The sequence below is a fragment of the Choloepus didactylus genome, chromosome 27, assembly GCF_015220235.1.
Source record: "Choloepus didactylus isolate mChoDid1 chromosome 27, mChoDid1.pri, whole genome shotgun sequence".
Taxonomy (NCBI): domain Eukaryota; kingdom Metazoa; phylum Chordata; class Mammalia; order Pilosa; family Megalonychidae; genus Choloepus; species Choloepus didactylus.
Window position 1 is genome coordinate 4,359,878 of NC_051333.1, and position 20,010 is coordinate 4,379,887.

A 20,010-nucleotide genomic window follows, 5' to 3' on the forward strand; every position below is an offset into this window, starting at 1 on the left:
AGGAGGAAGGATGGAGGAGAGAGAGCGGCTTTGTTTTGTCAGGGAAGTACAGAAGAGGGAGCAGAAGTGAAAAGCTTTCTCACGAGTCAAAGGGCTCCTGTGATTTCTTAATCTCTCCCCAACTTCCTTCTCTTCGGAGGGATCACCCATTGGTGAGCAGGGCAGAGTGGGAGGGAGCTGAAGGGGGAGGAAGCACTATTTCAGCAGAAGGACTTCTTTCCCCTCTCTCATTCCTACAGCTGCTAGCAGCAGGCAGCAAGCCCCAGCCCTGCCTCTCTTCCGCCTGCAAATGATCAGCTGGGATTCATGCTGGGATCGCTGCCACTTGTGCTGCGTTTAGGATCCTCCTAACCTCCAGCTCCTCTCCTTCCAGGCTCACAGCACCGCACACCCTGAACCCCGGGCAGGGATGGCAGAATGTGTCATCTGCCGCCTGACCGCCTACTTGGAAGAGCTCGAGGCGGTGGAACTGAAGAAGTTCAAGTTGTACCTGGGGAATGTGGCAGAGCTGGGGGAAGGCAAGATCCCCTGGGGACGTATGGAGACGGCCGGCCCTCTGGAAATGGCCCAACTCCTTGTGGCCCATCGAGGGTCAGGAGAGGCCTGGCTGCTGGCTCTGAGCCTCTTTGACCAGATCAACAGGAAGGACCTGTGGGAGCAAGGACAGAGAGAGCTCCTGGGGAGAGGTAAGGAGAGGGCAGGATGGGCAAGGCTGGCACCCACCGTTTCCCTTCTTGATAACCCCTGAGCCCTGCAGACCTGGGGTTCAAATGTCACCCCTTTGGTCTTTGTGTAGCTGTGTCTTCTGGTCTTCTGGCTGGAACACCTTGGCTCTATCTTCTTTGCCTGGAAAATTCCCATTTATCCATTGAAAACTTGAAGACACTACCTATTCTGCAAATTCTTTACTCCTCCTATCACCATCACCACCACATGTGTGTCCCTGTTTCCCACCCTTGACCATCCTGGCTGGCTTAGAAATCCCACTGTTGTACTTCCTAGGACTCTTGGATTTATCTTATTACATTTTTTAGCCTATAAAACAATTTCCATGGTTCTAACATTTATCGAGTTCCTCCTAAAACGTGCTATCCACTGTCCCTAGCAATACATAGGTCAACATATTCAATGTTTAAAATGCTGAGTGATAGATGTTATTATCCTTATTATGTAAATGAGGAAAGTGAGGCTCAGGAAAAAATTATTTGCTCAGAAGTTTGTGAGATAATACATAGAAAGCGCTTAACTCCATACTCAGCAAATGTCAGCTATTGTTCAAAGTGGTGGAGATGGCAGTTAAGCTCAGGTTGTTAATGTAATTTCTGACCCATCTCCTCTGCTGGAACATGGGCCTCTCAAGAGTGGGGACAGTTCTGACTCCTCTCTGCAACTCTCTGTGATGCCAGGAATAGAGTAAGCTTTGATGAACGTTTGTTGAATGAATAATAAAGCTCTGCCACCAACTGGCTGTACAGTCACTTCTCTGAGCCTTGGTGTCTCATCACTAAGGAGGGGTGAGGCAGAGGTGTGCTGGTAAATGTTTAGCAACAGCTCTTCAAAAACAATTTGTAGCTTTTGCTAATTTCTGTGGTGTAAAAACTCCCATCCTGGCTGATTTCAAACTACCAATGTGACCTCTAAGGGCTTGCAATTCCTAGAAATTAAAATGGGTTCCCTTGAGCAGGTAAATGTGTGAAGGGAACCTCTTAAGGCCTGGTCAGATATTATTGTCCATGATTCCTCCTCTCCTTGACCCCTTTCTTGGAGAATATTTGGAAGTGCCTTGGGCTTGGGGTAAGTACGGCAGGTGAGGTGAGGTTGGATCAGTTTTACTTAGGGAGATAAATGAGAACCAAAGTGTTGTCAGCAATATATTTATTTATAATTTTATAGAATTACTTTTAATTATATGCTTATAGAATTACACTTGATTATAGAAATTTTGTATACTTACTTTAAGAAATACAAGTAATGTATGAGTGCATAGTAAAAAGTCAAGTTCCTTCTTTCTCCCCGTTCTGCCTAAATTTCTCCCCTGCGTCAACAATGATAACCATTTGGTGAACATTGTCCCCCACACCAACTGACCACGAGTCCCTTTAATTTATCAGGAGGAAGCCCTCCCTTTGAGAGGTCTGAGGTAGACCAGATGTCCAGCTTTGCTCTTTTCTACCTGTGTGATACAGCAGAATTGATGTACCTGTCCAGACCTGTCTGCTTATCTGTAAAACAAGGGGGATTGGACTAGATCAGTGGTTCTCACACATTAATGTGCATCAGATTCACCTGGGACACCTTGTTGCAAATGTGGAATCCAAAACCCTAGCACTGGAGGTTCCGATTCAGCAGGTGTGGGGCACCAGGGGTCCAAATTTTGATGCAGGTGGTCCTCGTGGCATGCTTTGGGAAATACTGAGCTAGGACATCTCTGAGGTCTTTCTTAGCTGTAATAGTCAATGGTTTTTCTTTCAAATTCAAAAAGCTTCTATGTTCTTTAGTGCTGGGCAATGCCGGGACAGGAGACAGGCCAGACCCTGTCTCTTTCCTCTCGGCAGGAAAGGGCCTGGACTCAGACGCTCACAATCGAGGGTGTGAGGGAGGGAGGCAGCACCAGGGAAAGGGGACTGTGGGCACCCCAGGGTTAGTTTTGGAAAGCTGCTGCTGAGCAGCGAGTCGTCCCTTTACTTCCTCGAGGCCCAGAGAGCTGCAGAGACTTACCTAAGGTCACACAGCAAGACAGGGGCACAAGGGAGTGTGGATCCTTAGATAAGGCAGTGTGAGCTGCAATAGAGCCAGTTTCTAGAAGCGTGTTTAGCACACAGTAGGTGCTCAATGACTATATGTGGACGGAAGGAATGAATGAATAAATGCAGACATATGGACCCATTGACTGGCAGATGCACAAATTCTGAGATATAAGCCAATACATATACATGATTTGTAGACCCCCACCAACATGCAAACTAAAAAGGAATCTCAGACACAGAACACACCGATTCACAGATACAGGAATCCCTTCTACAGACTCAGAAATCTACTACATTTCTATGTTTAGCTGGTTTATTCATCAGATTTCCTGAGGCTTCTGGGGAAAGACCAGTGGTGAGAGATGCTGAGTTCACAGTCCCTGTCCTTGTAGATTTTCAGTTAGAGGAAAAAGCAGACAGGGGCTGGGAGCGACAAGCCACTGGGCTCAGATGTGGAGGCCGGGAGCATCTCGGCCTGACACTGAGGATTTGGGGAAGGCTTCATGTGGAATATGACTGCAAGCTTCAGCCAAGAAGAATCACTAGGACTTTGGTAGGAGAAGGAAGGGAGGCAGGGAATCCCAAGCAGAGAGAGCAGAAAATACAGTCTCAGAGGCAGGAGAGAACATGGGGAATGCTTAGCAGAGGCCGAGTTCTCAAAGATGGACCTTCGTCTTCCTAATCCAGGGAGGAACATGGATTTTAGCAGAAAGGTGGATCGAGACAGCCTTACTAGATTGGAAAGTCTGCTCTGGGCTATGGAAAACCCTCACAAGGTTTCAAGTGAGTCTGGAAATGACATGGCCAGATCTGTATATAAGAAGAGATTCCCTGGAGAGGGGGGACGGAGGTGGGCACACCGGTGTGGAGCTGGCGAGACAGTCCAGGAAGAAAGAGACCCTTTCCCTTTCCTCCGGCTCCATCGGTGAGAATCTCTTCTTCATCATATCCCCAGGCAAGACCTCAGAGCCAGCTGGGTGCTCCCCAACTGCTCTTTTACAGTATCTGGGCTTCCTCCATCGCAGCCGTAAAGTTGAAGGAATTTTACAGCGAACAACCAGTGTGTTCACCACGTGGAGTCTGTTGTTGATATGTTACTCTACTTGTTTTACCACGTTTATCCACTTATTTTGCTCTATATCCACCAATCTGTATTAGTTTTGATGCACTTGGGAGTACATTGCAGACACCTGTATTTCGCCCCCTGCAGTTGTTCACTTGCACATCAATATGTAGGGTTCAGTGTTTGTTGAAAGTCTTTTTTTCTTCTGATGTAAAATTTACATGCAATGAAATGCACAAAGTGTACATTTACTAAAATTTGGCAAATGCATACACCCTTGTATCCCAAACCCCCATCAAGATATAAAACATTACCATCACCCCAGAAAATCTCCTATGCCTCTTCCCAGCCAGTCCAATCAGGCAAACAGTGTTCCGAGTCTCTTCCATCATAGATTAGATTTGTTTCTTCTAAAACTTCATATAAATGGAGCCATACAATATATTACCCTGCATTTTAGTCATTGTCTGTTTACTTGTATATCTCTCTCACAGGTCTGTGGGGTTCTTCACAACAAGCATACTTCTGTAATGTCATCTCTATATCTTATTGCGGAATTCACAATGTCTAGTAAAGTTTGTGCAGTAGTAGCCCTTAAAAATGATTTACAAATGAATGAATGAATGAATGAATGAATGAATGAAGATGTGAGGTCCTGGACCAAGGCAGTGACCCTAGAACAGAGAGGAAGGGTTCAATTTAAGAAGTAGGTAAAGTATAGAAATGGCCAGATGTGGTTATCAATGTAGAGCATGCAGGGCTTGCTTCTGGACCCTCTTCACTTCCCTCTCCCTGAATGATACTTCCTAGTATTGAAGATTTATCAACTATCTATATGTAATGACACCCACATTTACATGTCCTGAAGCCCAGACATGTCTATCTTCTGCCTATGCAGTGTCTTCACTTGCGTGTCTCCCAGTCATCTCAGAGAACCATGGCAAAGAACTCCGGGTGATCTCCCTGTTTCATCTAGCCTGATCCTCCCTTCGTCTTCCCCATCTTAATACATGTTCCAACTTCCATCCAGTTGCTCAAGCCAAGGCAAAACATAGATATTGTTTTTAGCCTTTTTAAGCTTTTTTAAAATCAAAGTAAAAAATACACATAGTAAGGAAGTGCACAAATCTTAACTGTACAACTCAATGAATAATTTACATACTGTATACACCTATGCACTCACCAATCTTATTAAGAAGTGGAACATTTCCAGCAACCCAGAAAGTTCCCTGGGGCCTCTAGCAAATCAATAACCTTCCAGAGGTAATCACCATTTTTACTTCTATCACCTTCAATTAGTCTTCCCAGGCATCATCCTGAGTTCCTCTTACGTGGACCCTCCCCAGGTAAGTCCTACAGATAAAGAACTCAGTTTTCAACATAGTGAATGTGAAGTGACCACAGAACATCCTGGGTGTGGATGGACAGTGGGGTATCATGTGGGCATTTTGATGTAATATTAGCTAATATTATTGAGTGCTATCCAGATAGGCACTAGCTGAACTCCCCAAATTTCTCTTCCAGATGCCCCACCTGGTGGCCCGTCCTCACTGGGAAGGCAGTCAGGATGTCTTCTGGAAGTCTCTTCTGGCACTCCAAGGAAAGGTGAGCCGTGACACCTGTCTCCATTAAAATGCATTAGGCTGTAAGTAATTGAATACCTAACTGACAGTAGATGAAGCAAAAAGGTCATTTATCTAATACTCACATATAAGAAGAAGTCCTGGGGTGGACGGTTGCAGAATTAATGTAGTGAATTAATGATATCATCAAAGCCCCACATCCTTCCTCTGTTTCCACTCTGTCAGTCTCCATGTTGGCATTCGTTCCAAGGCGTCTCATCTCATGGTTACAAAATGGCCACCAAAGCATCTCACACAAGTGAATTACAAGCAGGGACAGAAAGAGAGGGAAAAGACTTTCTTCCTCAAGAAACTGTCATTTTATCCAGGGGGGATAATAAACCTTTCAATAAGCCTCCTTCCCCATAGCTGTTGTACCCATATAACTCACTGGCCAGGACTGGGTCTAAAGTCCAGTCCCAGAATAGCCACTGGCAAAGGGGAACGAGATTACCCATGACTGGTTAGAAAACCATAATTCATCCCCTGTGCATCCCCTGGGACTTGTGAAGGGGCAACGTTCACTGGAATCAAGACATCAATACCCAACACTCACCCAGAATCAGGACTGCTGGCAGGGACGAAACACTGTCAACAACGCAAATTCTTCTGGATGCTCTATTGCGGGCAGCATAAACGCATTGGCTCCAGAGTCCAATGTATGGATCCTAATCCCTGCCCCACCACACATTTAATGTGTGCTCTTAGGCAAGTCATTGCCCTCACTGGGACTCAGTTTCCCCAACCTGTAAAATATACCTTCTCTGGGTATTCCTTCCCAGGAGGCAGGAAGCATCAGATGAAACTGCATATGTGACTTGTGAAGCTCCAAAGCAGTACTGTGCAATAAAAATATAATGCAAACCACATATATATGATTTCAACCCTGCACCCCGTGAGTATGTTATGTTCTGTGGCAAAAGAGACTACAGATGCCATAAAAATAGGGAAATTATCCTGGGTTACCTGTATGGGCCCAATGTAACCATGCAAGACCTTTAAAAGCAGAGAACCTTTCCCAGCTGGAATAGGAGAGATGTGGAAGGGGAGGGCAGAGAGATTCTACGCAAGAGGCGGGTCCCTGCTTCCTCGCTGGCTCTCAGATGTCCGAGCTAGAACCAGACAGAGGCCTCTAGACGCTGAGAATGACTACCAGCTAACTGCCAGCACGACACGGGTGCCGCAGGCCTAGACCCGCTAGGAACGGGGTTCTTTCAACAACTTGGAGGCAGACTGACCCCAGAACCTACAGCTAAGAGCCCAGGCAGCTGACGCCTCGACTTCAGCCTCGTGCAGCCCAGAGCAGGGAAACCCACTGAGCCCCCCCGGGCTACCAACCTTCAGAACCGAGAGCTGGAAAATGGGTGTTGTTTTAAGCCACTAACTTTGCGGTGATTTGTTAGGGTGGCAATAGAAAACGAATACAACCTCCTTAGAAGACACACTCATTTTCCAGGACTGCCATTGCAAAGTAATACAACCTTGCATTAAAACAACGGAAATTTAATCTCTCACAGTTCTAGAAGACAGAATTCCAAAAGCCAGGCATCAGCAAGCCGTGCTCTCTTGGAAGCTTCTGGGGCAGGATCCTTCCTTGCCTCTCCACGGTTCTGATAGTCCCTGGTGTGTCTTGGCTTGTGGCAGCATAACTTCAACAACCCCTGCCTCCGTCTCCACATGGCGGCCTTCTCTCTGTGTCCTTATAAGGACACCAGCCATAATGGATCTGGATCTCACTCTAACCCCATATGGCATCATCTTAACTATTTACATCTGCAAAGACCCTATTTCCGAATGAGGCCCCGTTCCCAGGTACTGGAGTGAGGATTTGGACAACTCTTGTCGGGGAACGCAGTTCAACCCACAGCAGAAGGTAGTGAGCATCTCGTCTCCAGAGGCATTCAACCTAGGGATCCACGAACAGGGGCCAAGGTGGCCTTGCTGACCGCCGTGCTCCTGCAGGTTGTCACTTCCCCTTTTCCGGACGGAGCAACAGTCCCCAGGCCTCGCGTGGCTTCACCCCCTGCGGGTAGGTAGGACCTGCTCGCTCCGGGAGGCCCAGCGCAGGTGCAGGTGCAAATCCGGGGCGCCCCCGTTTCTCCGGGCTCAGAAGGTGCGGGTGCGGGGCCCGAGCAACCCGCCCATTCCCGGGTATTTTGCTGCGCGTTATTACCATGAGTCCTTATTATGATGCGCTCGCCCCCTCGTTGGCTTCTCTGCTCCCGCCCTTGCTCCCTGAGCTCTAGTCTCCATTCAGCTCCCAGGGAGATCCCTTAAAAATATGTCAGGTCATCTCTCGCCTCCGTTGGCAAATTTCCCACTGCTTCCCATCGCGCTTAGCACAAAATCCCTCTTTCCCGCGGCTGCAAAGACCCCGGAGTGATCTGAGCCCGCCTGCACCTCCCATCTCATCTCCTACCCCCTTCCCCATCCTCTGCCTCCCTCTGGACCCCCGGCCGTGCCTCAGGCACCGGGCGTTCTCTGCTCAGGACTTTGCATTGCTTCATCCAGGTGACCCCTGGCTCTCCCTGTCCCTTCACTCGGGTGTCTCCTTCTCGGAGTGGCCTCTTTGGCTGCCCTTGTAAAAACAGCATCCCTTCACTTCTCGTTTCCTCATCCTCCTTAATTTTTCTTCTTAGTGCTTATCATTAGCTTATAATATAGTGGATAGAGTATAGCAGAGTAGAGAAAAAGTGTCCGGTTGTATCATTATATTTATTATTTATCATTATATCACTTATTTTATTTTATCGTGTCATGCCACATAATCTATCATTACAATTTTGTTATGCTATATGTGTTATATATATGTTATAATAATGTATCATTTTGACATAACAGATTAGATTACATTACGTAATTAATTTGATTTCTCTTCTGAGCCTGCAACCAGAATGTAGGTTACTCGAGGGGAGAGTTTTTTTGTGTCTTGCTCACTGCTATATCCCAGTCCGGAGAAGAGTGTTTGGTGTATGATATGTAGTAGATGCTTAATATATATTTGTCAAATGAATGAATGGATGATTTTAGTGATGTTATTTTAGTTATTATAATAAGTAAGATATTATCCATGATAGAAAGAACGCCAGAGCTTAGAGTAGACGCAGTCAGACTACAACCCATAGACCAAACCCAGTCCAATTCCTGTTTTTATAAAATTTCATTGGGACACAGCTGCACCCATTCATTTATGTATTGTTTGTGTCTTTAGCAACACAGCCACAGAATTAAGATTATATGATCTGCAAGCCTAAGATATTTACTATCTGACCCTTTGCAGAAACTTTGCTGACCCCTGGCTTAGAATAACACTACTAACGTTAGAGAAAAGAATAGCAGCTACTGATTCCGAAGCACCTTCCCATTTCATCCTTAGGGTACTCTGGATTAGGAACTTTTGCTGCCCTCCATTTACTAGATGGAAAAACAGGCTGGGTAAGGTGGAGTGACTTGTCTGAGGTCACGCAGGTGGGCAGCAGTGGCAACTGGATATTAACTCAAGGTGAGTTGATTTCAGAGCTGGAGAAGGTATCAGTTAGGTAAACTGGCAGTGAACTGACACTATGTTCAGGAGAAGTTTGTGATGGACAGCAAATAAAAATGCAAGACATCCAGATAAACTTGAACCTCAGATAACCAGCAAACTTTTTTTTTTTTTTTTTGGTGTAAGTTTATCCCTGGCAATATTTGGGAAGTACTTATACTAAAAATCTATTTGTTGTTTACATTTCAACTTTGCTGCTCCAGCAGTTGGGGATAGTGTAAATAAAGTTCCTCGCTGAGTTTCCAGGGTTTTCACACTTGCCCCAGTATATAATTGTCCTTTAGAGCCTGCCTTGGCCAGAGTCTATTTTGATTCTTTTCACAGTAGGCAGCTGGAAATTTCAGGACATGAAGAGACAGCTTGTCACAGAGGTTCATTTTTCTTCTTTATTTCCTATAAAATACAGTATCAAAAATGCCCAGGTATCATCCTCCCTCCCTTCATTTTTCTCCCAAAGTTGGGTTTCCTCCATGGCGGGAACAGCCTGAGCCCCAGAGCGGGAGGGGCTCGCTCGGTGATGGGATGGACGTATGGGTTTTGTCCGCGGCTCACAGGCCCTACAACTGAAAATGTCTCCACTGTTTAGCAGCCTCCTTGACTTCCAGCCACTAGATGCCAGTAGTATTCCCCAGTTTTATCAACCAGAAAAGATCTCCAGACATTGCCAAACGTCCCCTGGGGGACACATCGCCCCTGTTTGAGAACCACTGTTTTAATTTATTCACAGACATCTATGTCATGCAGGTTTTCCCAAGGAGATTTTAAGTGAAGAATTTACAGAACATATAAATTCTCCACCTTCAATGACGATGTGCACCACCTTTTTTCAAAGGGGGCACAGAAAACTTTCAAGCACAGCTCCCCAAACTTTAATGTGCATGCAAATAACACAGCTATATTTTTGGAAATGAAGTTTCTGATTGAGTAAGTCTGGGGTAGAGCCTAGGAGAGGTTTTGTGTTTCTAACCAGCTCCCTGGTGACATGACGTTGCCGATCCGATCCGTTGCACTACCCTTTGTGTACATAAGGAGATCAGTGATAATGCCTCTGCTTCCCATGGAAAAGGAAAAATCTTCACACCAAGTACCAAGGTTCTCAAGCTCCATCTAGAAAACTGTCCCAAGGGTGTTTCAGAACAAACAGACACTAGACCATGGTTTGACGTCATGAATGATTTCATTGAAGGTCGTTGACGAGTCTTTCACTGATCCTTCATTCCTCTCCACTAGGTTCCCAGGAAACCTACCGGGACTACGTGCGGAGGAAATTCCGGCTGATGGAAGACCGCAATGCCCGCCTGGGAGAATATGTCAACATCAGCCACCGGTACACAAGGCTGGTCCTGGTGAAGTCACACTCCAGTTCTAAGCGGGCCCAGCAGAAGCTTCTGGCCATGGGCTGGGGGCACACAGGAACCGTGGTGTATCAGGCCAGCCCCATCCAGGTGGAGACCCTCTTCGAGCCAGACGAGGAGCGGCCAGAGCCACCTCGCACTGTGGTCCTACAAGGGGCAGCAGGGATGGGCAAGTCCATGCTGGCCCACAAGCTGATGCTGGACTGGGCCGAAGGGAGGCTCTTCCAAGGCAGGTTTGATTATCTCTTCTACATCAACTGCAGGGAGATGAACCAGAGCACCAAACGCAGCCTGCGAGATCTCATCTTCAGCTGCTGGCCTGACCTAAGCATGCCCCAGGAGCTCGTCCGGGTTCCTGAGCGCCTCCTTTTCATCATTGACGGCTTTGATGAGCTCAAACCCTCTTTCCACGACCCTCAGGGCCCTTGGTGCCTCTGCTGGGAGGAGAAACAGCCCACAGAGCTTCTCCTGAGCAGCTTGATTCAGAAGAAGCTGCTTCCTGAGCTGTCTTTACTGATCACCACTCGGCCCACAGCTTTGGAGAAACTCCATCGCTTGCTGGAGCACCCCCGGCATGTTGAGATCCTGGGCTTCTCCGAGGCAGAGAGGAAGGAGTATTTCTACAAGTATTTCCGCAACGCGGAGCAGGCCGCCCAGGTCTTCAACTTCGTGAGAGACAATGAGCCTCTCTTCACCATGTGCTTTGTCCCCATGGTGTGCTGGGTCATTTGCACCTGTCTCAAGCAGCAGCTGGAGGATGGGGAGCTTTTGAGACAGACATCCAGGACCACTACAGCTGTGTACATGCTCTACCTTCTGAGTCTGATGCAACCCAAGCCAGGGACCCCCTCCCACCTGCCCCCACCCAACCAGAGAGCGCTGTGCTCCTTGGCAGTGGATGGCCTCTGGAATCAGAAGATACTGTTTGAGGAGCAGGACCTCCGGAGACACGGCCTCGATGGGGCAGATGTCTCTGCCTTCCTCAACATGAACATCTTCCAGAAGGACATCAACTGTGAAAAGTTCTACAGCTTCATCCACTTGAGTTTCCAGGAATTCTTTGCCGCCATGTACTATATCCTAGATGGTAGGGATAGTGGATCAGGCCCAGAGCGGAATGTGAATAGGCTGTTGGCTGAGTACGGATTGTCCGAGAGGAGCTTCTTGGCACTCACGGTCCACTTCCTGTTTGGACTCCTGAATGAGGAGACACGAAGCTACTTGGAGAAGAGTCTTTTCTGGAAGGTCTCGCCACACATCAAGATGGAACTGTTGAAGTGGATCCAGAGCAAAGCCCAGAGTGAGGGTTCAACCCTGCAGCAAGGCTCTTTGGAGTTCTTCAGCTGTTTGTATGAGATCCAGGAGGAGGAGTTCATCCAGCAGGCCCTGAGCCACTTCCAAGTGGTCGTGGTCAGCAACATCACCACCAAGATGGAGCACATGGCCTCTTCGTTTTGTGTGAAGAATTGCAGGAATGTCCAGGTGCTGCACCTGTATGGGGCCACCTTCAGTGCAGATGAAGATGGGGTGAGAGGGACTTCAGGGCCCCAGAAGCCACTGGCACCGATGTAAGTACCTGTTGGAGCTCACTCTCCTGTTTTAACTGGTAGTTCTCAATGGGGGGTGATTTTCCCCCCAGGAGACTCTTGGCATATCTAGAGACATTTTTCATTGTCACAGTTGGGGAGGGGATGCTCTAGGGGCAAGGATGTAGCTCAATACCCTGCAACACACAGGACCCATCCTCATTACAAAGTATGATCTGGCCCAAAATGTCAGTAGCAGTGACAGCAAGAATCCTGTACTTCACAATGTTAGAACTAAATTGGGGCTGATGTCGGGGGACATGTATTCAAACCACATATTACTCAGTGCCTTATATTTATGGTGCAGGCACTCTCCTGAGGGCTGAAGACAGAATGAATAAGGCAGCCAGTGTCCCTCCCGCTGCAAATATCCCAGTGAGAAGGGAGAAAGATAGTAAAAAAATGAACAGGCTAATGAGCAAACAACCAAATAAATGAAAAAAGTTTCAGGGAGAAATGACTTCCATGAGGAAGATAAATCAAGTAATGTGAAAGACAGTGACTTGGAGGGGAGAGGCCACGCTGAAGGGATGGCCAGAGGACGGCTCTGAAGAAGTGACATCTGAGCTGAGACTTTGTTTTGGCTTGGGTTGCCCAAGAAGTAATCTTGGAAATGGGAATTTGAATGTATGTGGCTTATTTGGGAGATAGTCCCAGCACGACCAGGAAGGGAGGGCATCCAATCAAGGGACCATCACCCAGCTGTTAGTTATGGGGAATGGAGCTCCATCCCAAGGATGGGGCTGGGTAGTTATGCAGTAGTGAAGAAGTGCTGCTGAGACGGGGCTGATTCTCAGGCCCTCCTGCTCAGCTTAGCGATGTCGGCTACCGACTTCAGTGAAGAGGTGGAGCCAGACATGAGGACGTGGAGGAGGGAGTTGGGATCCTAGGATGAGGGAAAGCCATATGCAAATGAATCTAAGAATGGAGGAGAAAAGACCCCAAAGGACATCATTGGAACACATGAAAAAATTGGAGTACAGATGTAAGTTTTATATCAATGTTAAATTTCTTGAACTTGATCACTATACTTAGGTGGTTATATACTTTGTTCTTGGGAAATGTTCAAGGAGCAAACTGTATACAACATACTCTCAAAGGCTTAGAAAACAGATAAATAGATGCAGAGATGTTTAGATAGATTGATAATAGGTAGATACATACATACATAGGTACATAGATGGGTAGTTAGAATGATAACCGCAAATGTGACAGCATGCTAAGAATTAGTGGATCTGGGTATCTGGGTGGGGAGTGTGTTGGAGTCTCTTATGGGTTTTGTATTCTTTTTGCAACTGTCCCATAAGTTTGAAATTATTTCATATATAAAGAAAGGGAAGTGCAAAGACCCAGGGGATTCAGGCTGATCGGGGTTGATGTGTCAGTAGTCTGGGTTTTGGCCCTGCTCTAATTTGGGACTCATTTCCATTCACCAGACTCTGCCTGGCTCTTTTTGACTGTGTATCCCAAATGGAATCATAATTCTGGTAACCAGGATCCTCACTGAACCAGATGCCATAAATGTATACTAAATTCTTTTATTTAGGGCCATGTGCCCAGGACTTTAAATTACTGTGCTAGCAAAAACAATATGGTGTGGGGGTTAAGAAGGCTTTGGAATCAGATATACTAGGGTTGGAATCCCCAATCTGCCTCTCATTAGGTGCATGAACTTGGGCCAGTCACTCTCCTGTTGAGACTCAGTTTCTTTGTTTGGAAAAGGAAAGTTTAATCCCTTCCTGTTAGGAGAACACTGTGTTGGGTATGGGTAAGAACTCAATGAATGTTAGATGTCACTAGTTTCATCATCACCCAGAACATGACCATGTATGTGCTCTAATATTCTGGTTTGCTAATGCTGCTGTTTTGCAAAACTCCAGAAATGGATTGGCTTCTATAAAGGGGGTTTATATGGTTACAAAGTTATAGTCTTAAGGCCATAAAGTTTCCAAGGTGAGAGGGCACTTTCACTGAAGGGTGGCCATTGGTGTCTGGAAAACTTAGCTTGGAAGGCTCGTGGCTGGTGTCCGCTTGCTCAAAAGGCATTCTCCAAAATGTTGCTCTTGGGGCATTTTGTCCTCTCTTAGCTGCAGCTCCTCCAAAATGTCACTCTTAGTTGCTCACTCTTGGCTGAAGCTCTGAGATCCTTCTGTTTGTCACCTGTTTTATATGGCTCCACTGATTTAATCAAGACACACCCTGAATGGGTGGGGTAACACCTCCATGGAAATCATCCAGTCAAACATTTCCACAGAATGTTTGATCTCCACAGATCACATCTCCACAGAAATACTCAAAGAATTCCAATCTAATCAACACTAATATGTCTGCCCACACAAGATTGCATCAAAGAACATGGAGTTTTGGTGGACATAATACATTCAAACTGGCACATCCCACCCCCTGGACCCTAAAATGACATGATCTTTCCATATACAAAATTCATTCATCCCATCACAATATCACAGAAAATTAAATCATTTCAGTAACAATAGTTAAGTACAAGATCTTATCAAAATCAGTCACATGTGTGGTCTTGTTCTAAAGCAAAATTCCCCTCTGGCTGTGGGCCTGTGAAACTTAGAGCAAGTTATCTGCTGCCAATATACAAAGGAGGGACACTCATAGGATAAACATTCCCATTGCCATAAGGAGAAACAGTAAGGAAAACAGGGTTTAAGGGACCAAAACAGTTCCTAAAATCCACAGGGCAAACTCCATTAGATTTCATATTCTGAGAGTCATTTATCGAATGAAGTTTTATTTTTGGGGCTTGAGAGAGAGGCAGTCCCACACTTTCCAAAGGCTTACGTAGCAGCCCTTTTCTCTCCAAACGCTGGGGTGAGTGCTCCAGCAAATCCACGCATTGGGGAGACCACCTTTTTGGCCCCACCCTCCTCAAACATCGGGTGCCACCTGGACTCTGCCTCTCCAGGCCAAAGGCTCTCCCCTCTCCAAACAGTGGGGTGGCGGCCAGGCTCTCCCCAATCCCTGGGGAATGTGCTCCACCCTCTCTGGGGCCTGGGGTGACAGCACTCTTCCTGAGCATCGAGGCGGAAGGCCCGTGCTCTGCCTCCAGGGCAAACTCATCCTTTCCACTCCACTCTCCCAGCCTGAGACCTCTTGACTCCAGACCTTGGTCTCCCTGGCTCTGTCTCTGAAGACATTTTTCCTTCAATTTGTTCCTTCTGTGTCCCATCCAGTCCAGACCAGCTGTGGTTGCATCTATATAGACCTTGCAAAAACCGGAAACCTGGGTCCCACCCGGACCTCCTCACTCCAATTCTGCATGTTTAGAAGATTCCAAGGTGATTCCTATGCACAGTAAAGCGGAGAAACACTGGTCTACCAGGAAAGATAAGAACAAGCACATATCCTGCTCTGTCCTCCTCCCGCACCTGTGACAAACTTCACTCATTGGATCCAACATTCTTTCCTGATGCAGCGGGGGGAGGGGGTGTCTCCATTCTTTCCAACACATCCTTTTCTTTTTTAATGTATTTTTTTTAATTTTTTAATAATTTTTTAAAATTTTTAATTTTCTTTTAATTTTTAAATGTATTATTTTCTTATTATTTTTTAACATTCTTTCCAACAGCAGCACCTGCCAACCCATCAGAGTGTGTCTGTGAGATGAACTCAACTTTCCATCCCTGATCCAAGCATAAGTCTGGTTTCTACAACTTACTAGATATGGGACCTTGGGCAGGCAACACAGGGTCATTCTGAAGATAAATTGAAATAAAGGACGATAAAATGCTCCATAAAATATCAAGTAGCACACAAGTGTTAAGCATAATAATTGCAAAGCTACCAGTAAAACTAGACTTGGCCTGTCTTTCCTTCATTCAGACCAGAGAGGAACATTCTGCCCGACACCTACAGTAGACACCTCACTGCTGCCCTGCACGCCAATCCTCATCTAATAGAGCTGGCTTTGTACCGCAACGCCCTGGGGAGCCGGGGGGTGAAGCTGCTGTGTCAGGGGCTCGGACACCCCAACTGCCAACTTCAGAACCTGAGGTGAGTCCAGGCCAGTCTCTGAGTTCCTGTGGACCCCCACCATCTCCTCTCACGGAACTGAGACAGAAAGGACTTGGGATGGAGATTATGGGGAAAGTTCAGGTATTGCTCTCCCACTTTCATTATTTCTATCTCCTCCTCGCCAGTCTCTTTGTCTCCAATCTAGTCTCCTCCAATCTGACCATATTACCAGATTAAATTTTTTAAAATTTTGAGTGTAATATTTTGCAAAAATAATGCAAAACCCATACAGAGAACTCATCCAGATACCCATATCCATTACTTTTAACATTTTGCTACATTTGCCATATCGTTTTGTCTATCTATTCATCCATCTATTTGTCCATCCATCCATTCACCCATCCATCCATCCATCCATCCATCCATTCATCTACCATCTATCCATATGTTTAATAAATGTCAGAGAATAAGTGGATGAACATCTGTGAGTGTGCTTACTGGGAATCGGTTGCTCTAAACCAGTTGTCTTAGTTTGCCAGGGCTTCTGTAACAAAGTGCTGCAGGCTAGTTGACTTAAACATCAGAAATATATTGTCTCACAATTCTGGAGAACAGAAGTCCAAAATCAAGGTGTTAGGAGGGTCCTGCCTCTTTCTAAGGTGAGAATCTGTTCCTTGCTTCCCTCAGGCCATGCTGTTGCTTGGTCTCTGGTGGCATTCCCGAATCTCTGCCTCTTACTGACCATGTCCAAACTTCCTCTGTTTACAAGGACACCGATCATACTGAATTAAGATCTGCCCTAATCCAGTTTGGCCTCATCTTGACTAACCACATTCTCAAATATCCTGTTTCCGAATCGGGTCACATTCATGGGACTGGGGGTCAGGATCTCAACGTATCAGTTTGGGGGATACAATTCAACAAGGAACACAGGGCTTCTCAACCTTGGTGCTACCAACATTCTGAGCCAGATCTGGGGGGCCATCCCTGGCCTCTACCCATTAGATGCCAGTAGGCCCCTCCCCAGCTGTGACAACCAAAACTGTCTCCAGACATTGCTAAATGTCTCCTGGGGAACAAATCCGCACCCCCCCACCCTACCTCCCTCCATGACAACCACTGCTGTAAATTCAGTTACCCCCAGCACAGTACTGTTACTGGACATACAACATTAAGACTACTCTGTAGCTGCTGCCTCTTCCACTCTGTGGGCAGATTACCATACTAAGTCCTTTACTTTAACCATGACATCAAAGTCTTTCACCAACCAATAGGGTAAATATTTTGTTTTGGTTTGCTAAAGCTGACAAAATGGGATATACCAGAATGGCTTGGCTTTTACAATGGGGATTTATTAACTTACAAGTTTACAGTTCTGAGGCCATGAAAAATGTCAAAATTAAGGCATCAAAGGAAATACCTTCTCCCCAAAGGTTGCCAGTGATCTGGGACTCCTCTGTCACACAGCAAGGCACATGGCCAGTGTCTGCTGGTCCTTCTGTCCTGGGTTTCATTGCTTCCAGCTTGTGACATCAGTGGCTTCCTCTCTCAGCTTCTTGGGGCTTTTTTTCTGCCTTTTATTCTCTTATAAAGGACTCCAATAAGAGGATTAAGGCTCACCTTGAATGAGATGGGCCACATCTTAATAGAAGCAATCTAACCAAAAGGTCCCACCTACAATAGATCTATACCCACAGGAATGAAGTAAAAGAAAATGATATTTTCTGGGGTACATCCAGCTTTAACCATCACAACTATCAGTCCCATTTTACTGCAGTTTGGAGGGAAGTGAAGTTATTTGAACAAGGTTCGATAACTACTCTGTGGCACAGTTGTTTTTCAACTCCAGATCTATCTGAGTCCAGAGCCTGCATACATCTCATTTTCACTAGACTACCACTCAAAGTTATTTTAATACGGCAGGTCAAGACTAGAGACCCAAGGGCCTCCTCTGCCCAGGGGTGGCCAAATCTCACATTCTACCCAAGACCAGTTGGCTTTCCAGAAGTAAGCCACAGAAAATAAAACAACAACAAAAAAAATACGTCTTCATTCCAGGAACCTGAAGGGAAGAAGAGTAAAGAAACTTCCACACTCTGGTGCTGAGCTTTTTTTTTTTTTTTTTTTTTAATCTTCATTTTATTGAGATATATTCACATTCCACGCAGTCATACAAAACAAATCGTACATTCGATTGTTCACAGTACCATTACATAGTTGTACATTCATCACCTAAATCAATCCCTGACACCTTCATTAGCACACACACAAAAATAACAAGAATAATAATTAAAGTGAAAAAGAGCAATTGAAGTAAAAAAGAACACTGAGTACCTTTGTCTGTTTGTTTCCTTCTCCTATTTTTCTACTCATCCATCCATAAACTAGACAAAGTGGAGTGTGGTCCTTATGGCTTTCCCAATCCCATTGTCACCCCTCATAAGCTACATTTTTATACAATTGTCTTCGAGATTCATGGGTTCTGGGTTGTAGTTTGATAGTTTCAGGTATCCACCACCAGCTACCCAAATTCTTTAGAACCTAAAAAGGGTTGTCTAAAGTGTGCGTAAGAGTGCCCACCAGAGTGACCTCTCGGCTCCTTTTGGAATCTCTCTGCCAATGAAGCTTATTTCATTTCATTTCACATCCCCCTTTTGGTCAAGAAGATGTTCTCCGTCCCACGATGCCAGGTCTACATTCCTCCCCGGGAGTCATATTCCACGTTGCCGGGGAGATTCACTCCCCTGGGTGTCTGATCCCATGTAGGGGGGAGGGCAGTGATTTCACCTTTCAAGTTGGCTTAGCTAGAGAGAGAGGACCACATCTGAGCAACAAAGAGGCATTCGGGAGGAGGCTCTTAGGCACAATTATAGGGAGGCCTAGAGTCTCCTTTGCAGCAACCATCTTCCCAAGGGTAAAACCTATGGTAGAGGGTTCAACCCATCAACCACCAGTCCCCTATGTCTGTGGTCATGTTAGCAACCATCGAGGTGGGGTAGGCCAATACCCCTGCATTCTCCACAGGCTCCTCAAGGGGGCACTACATATTTTTTTCCTTGTTTTTCTTTTTTAAATCAACTGTATGAAAAAAAATTAAAAAAAAAAAAACATACAATAAAAGAACATTTCAAAGAGACCATAACAAGGGAGTAAGAAAAAGACAACTAACCTAAGATAACTGCTTTACTTCCAACCTGTTCCTACTTTACCCCAAGAAAGTTACCTAATATAGCAACATTTCTGTGAACTTGCTCCTACTATATCCATCAGAAATTAACAGACCATAGTCATTCCTGGGCATCCCCAGAACGTTAAATAGCTTATCTGTTCTTCTTGGATTATTGTTCCCCCTTCCTTAGTTGCTCTCTATTGCTAGTTCCCCTACATTCTACATTATAAACCATTTGTTTTACATTTTTCAAAGTTCACATTAGTGGTAGCATATAATATTTCTCTTTTTGTGCCTGGCTTATTTCGCTCAGCATTATGTCTTCAAGGTTCATCCATGTTGTCATATGTTTCACGAGATTGTTCCTTCTTACTGCCGTGTAGTATTCCATCATGTGTATATGCCACATTTTCTTTATCCACTCATCTGTTGAAGGTCATTTGGGTTGTTTCCATCTCTTTGGTGCTGAGCTTTTAAGGGACAGTGCCTACCAGCAATTGTGCCCAGGGAGCATCCAGGGATCTGCTTGGGATATGGCACCTCCTCTTTCCTAACCTTGAATTCCTCCCTTAGGGAAACCTCTGTGTGAGCATTTCACTGACTGCAAAGCAATAAAAATATCAGTATATTATTCTCAGAGCTTCTATTATTTTTTATTGAGATATAATTCACATACTGTAAAATTCACCCCATTAACACGTATAATTCAGTGGTTTTCAGTATATTCACAAGGTTGTGCAACCAACACTGCTGTCTAATTCCAGAACATTTTCATCACCCTAAAAAGATACCCATTAGCAGTCACTCCCTGCCTCACTCCTCCCAGCCTCTGGAAACCACTAAGCTACTTTCTTTTATGTCAAAAAAAAAAAAAAAAAAAAAAAAAAGGAAAAAAGTAGGTGTCTTCCATAAGAGGGAAGGAGAAAAAAAGGTAAGGAAC

At 45.6% G+C, this 20,010-nt stretch overlaps 1 protein-coding gene across 2 annotated transcripts in view; it reads left to right on the plus strand.

Moving 5' to 3' along the window:
* The first annotated feature begins 267 nt into the window (after nt 1-267).
* NLRP12 (NLR family pyrin domain containing 12) overlaps nt 268-20,010 on the plus strand; it is a 32,871-nt gene continuing 13,128 nt past the window's right edge. For both annotated transcript variants that reach the window (XM_037819775.1, XM_037819776.1), the window contains exons 1-4: nt 268-686; nt 5,335-5,415; nt 10,207-11,899; nt 15,770-15,940. In XM_037819775.1, coding sequence (XP_037675703.1) covers nt 410-686; nt 5,335-5,415; nt 10,207-11,899; nt 15,770-15,940 — 2,222 coding nt within the window. In that variant the 5' untranslated portion in view covers nt 268-409. The remainder of the gene's footprint in view (nt 687-5,334; nt 5,416-10,206; nt 11,900-15,769; nt 15,941-20,010) is intronic.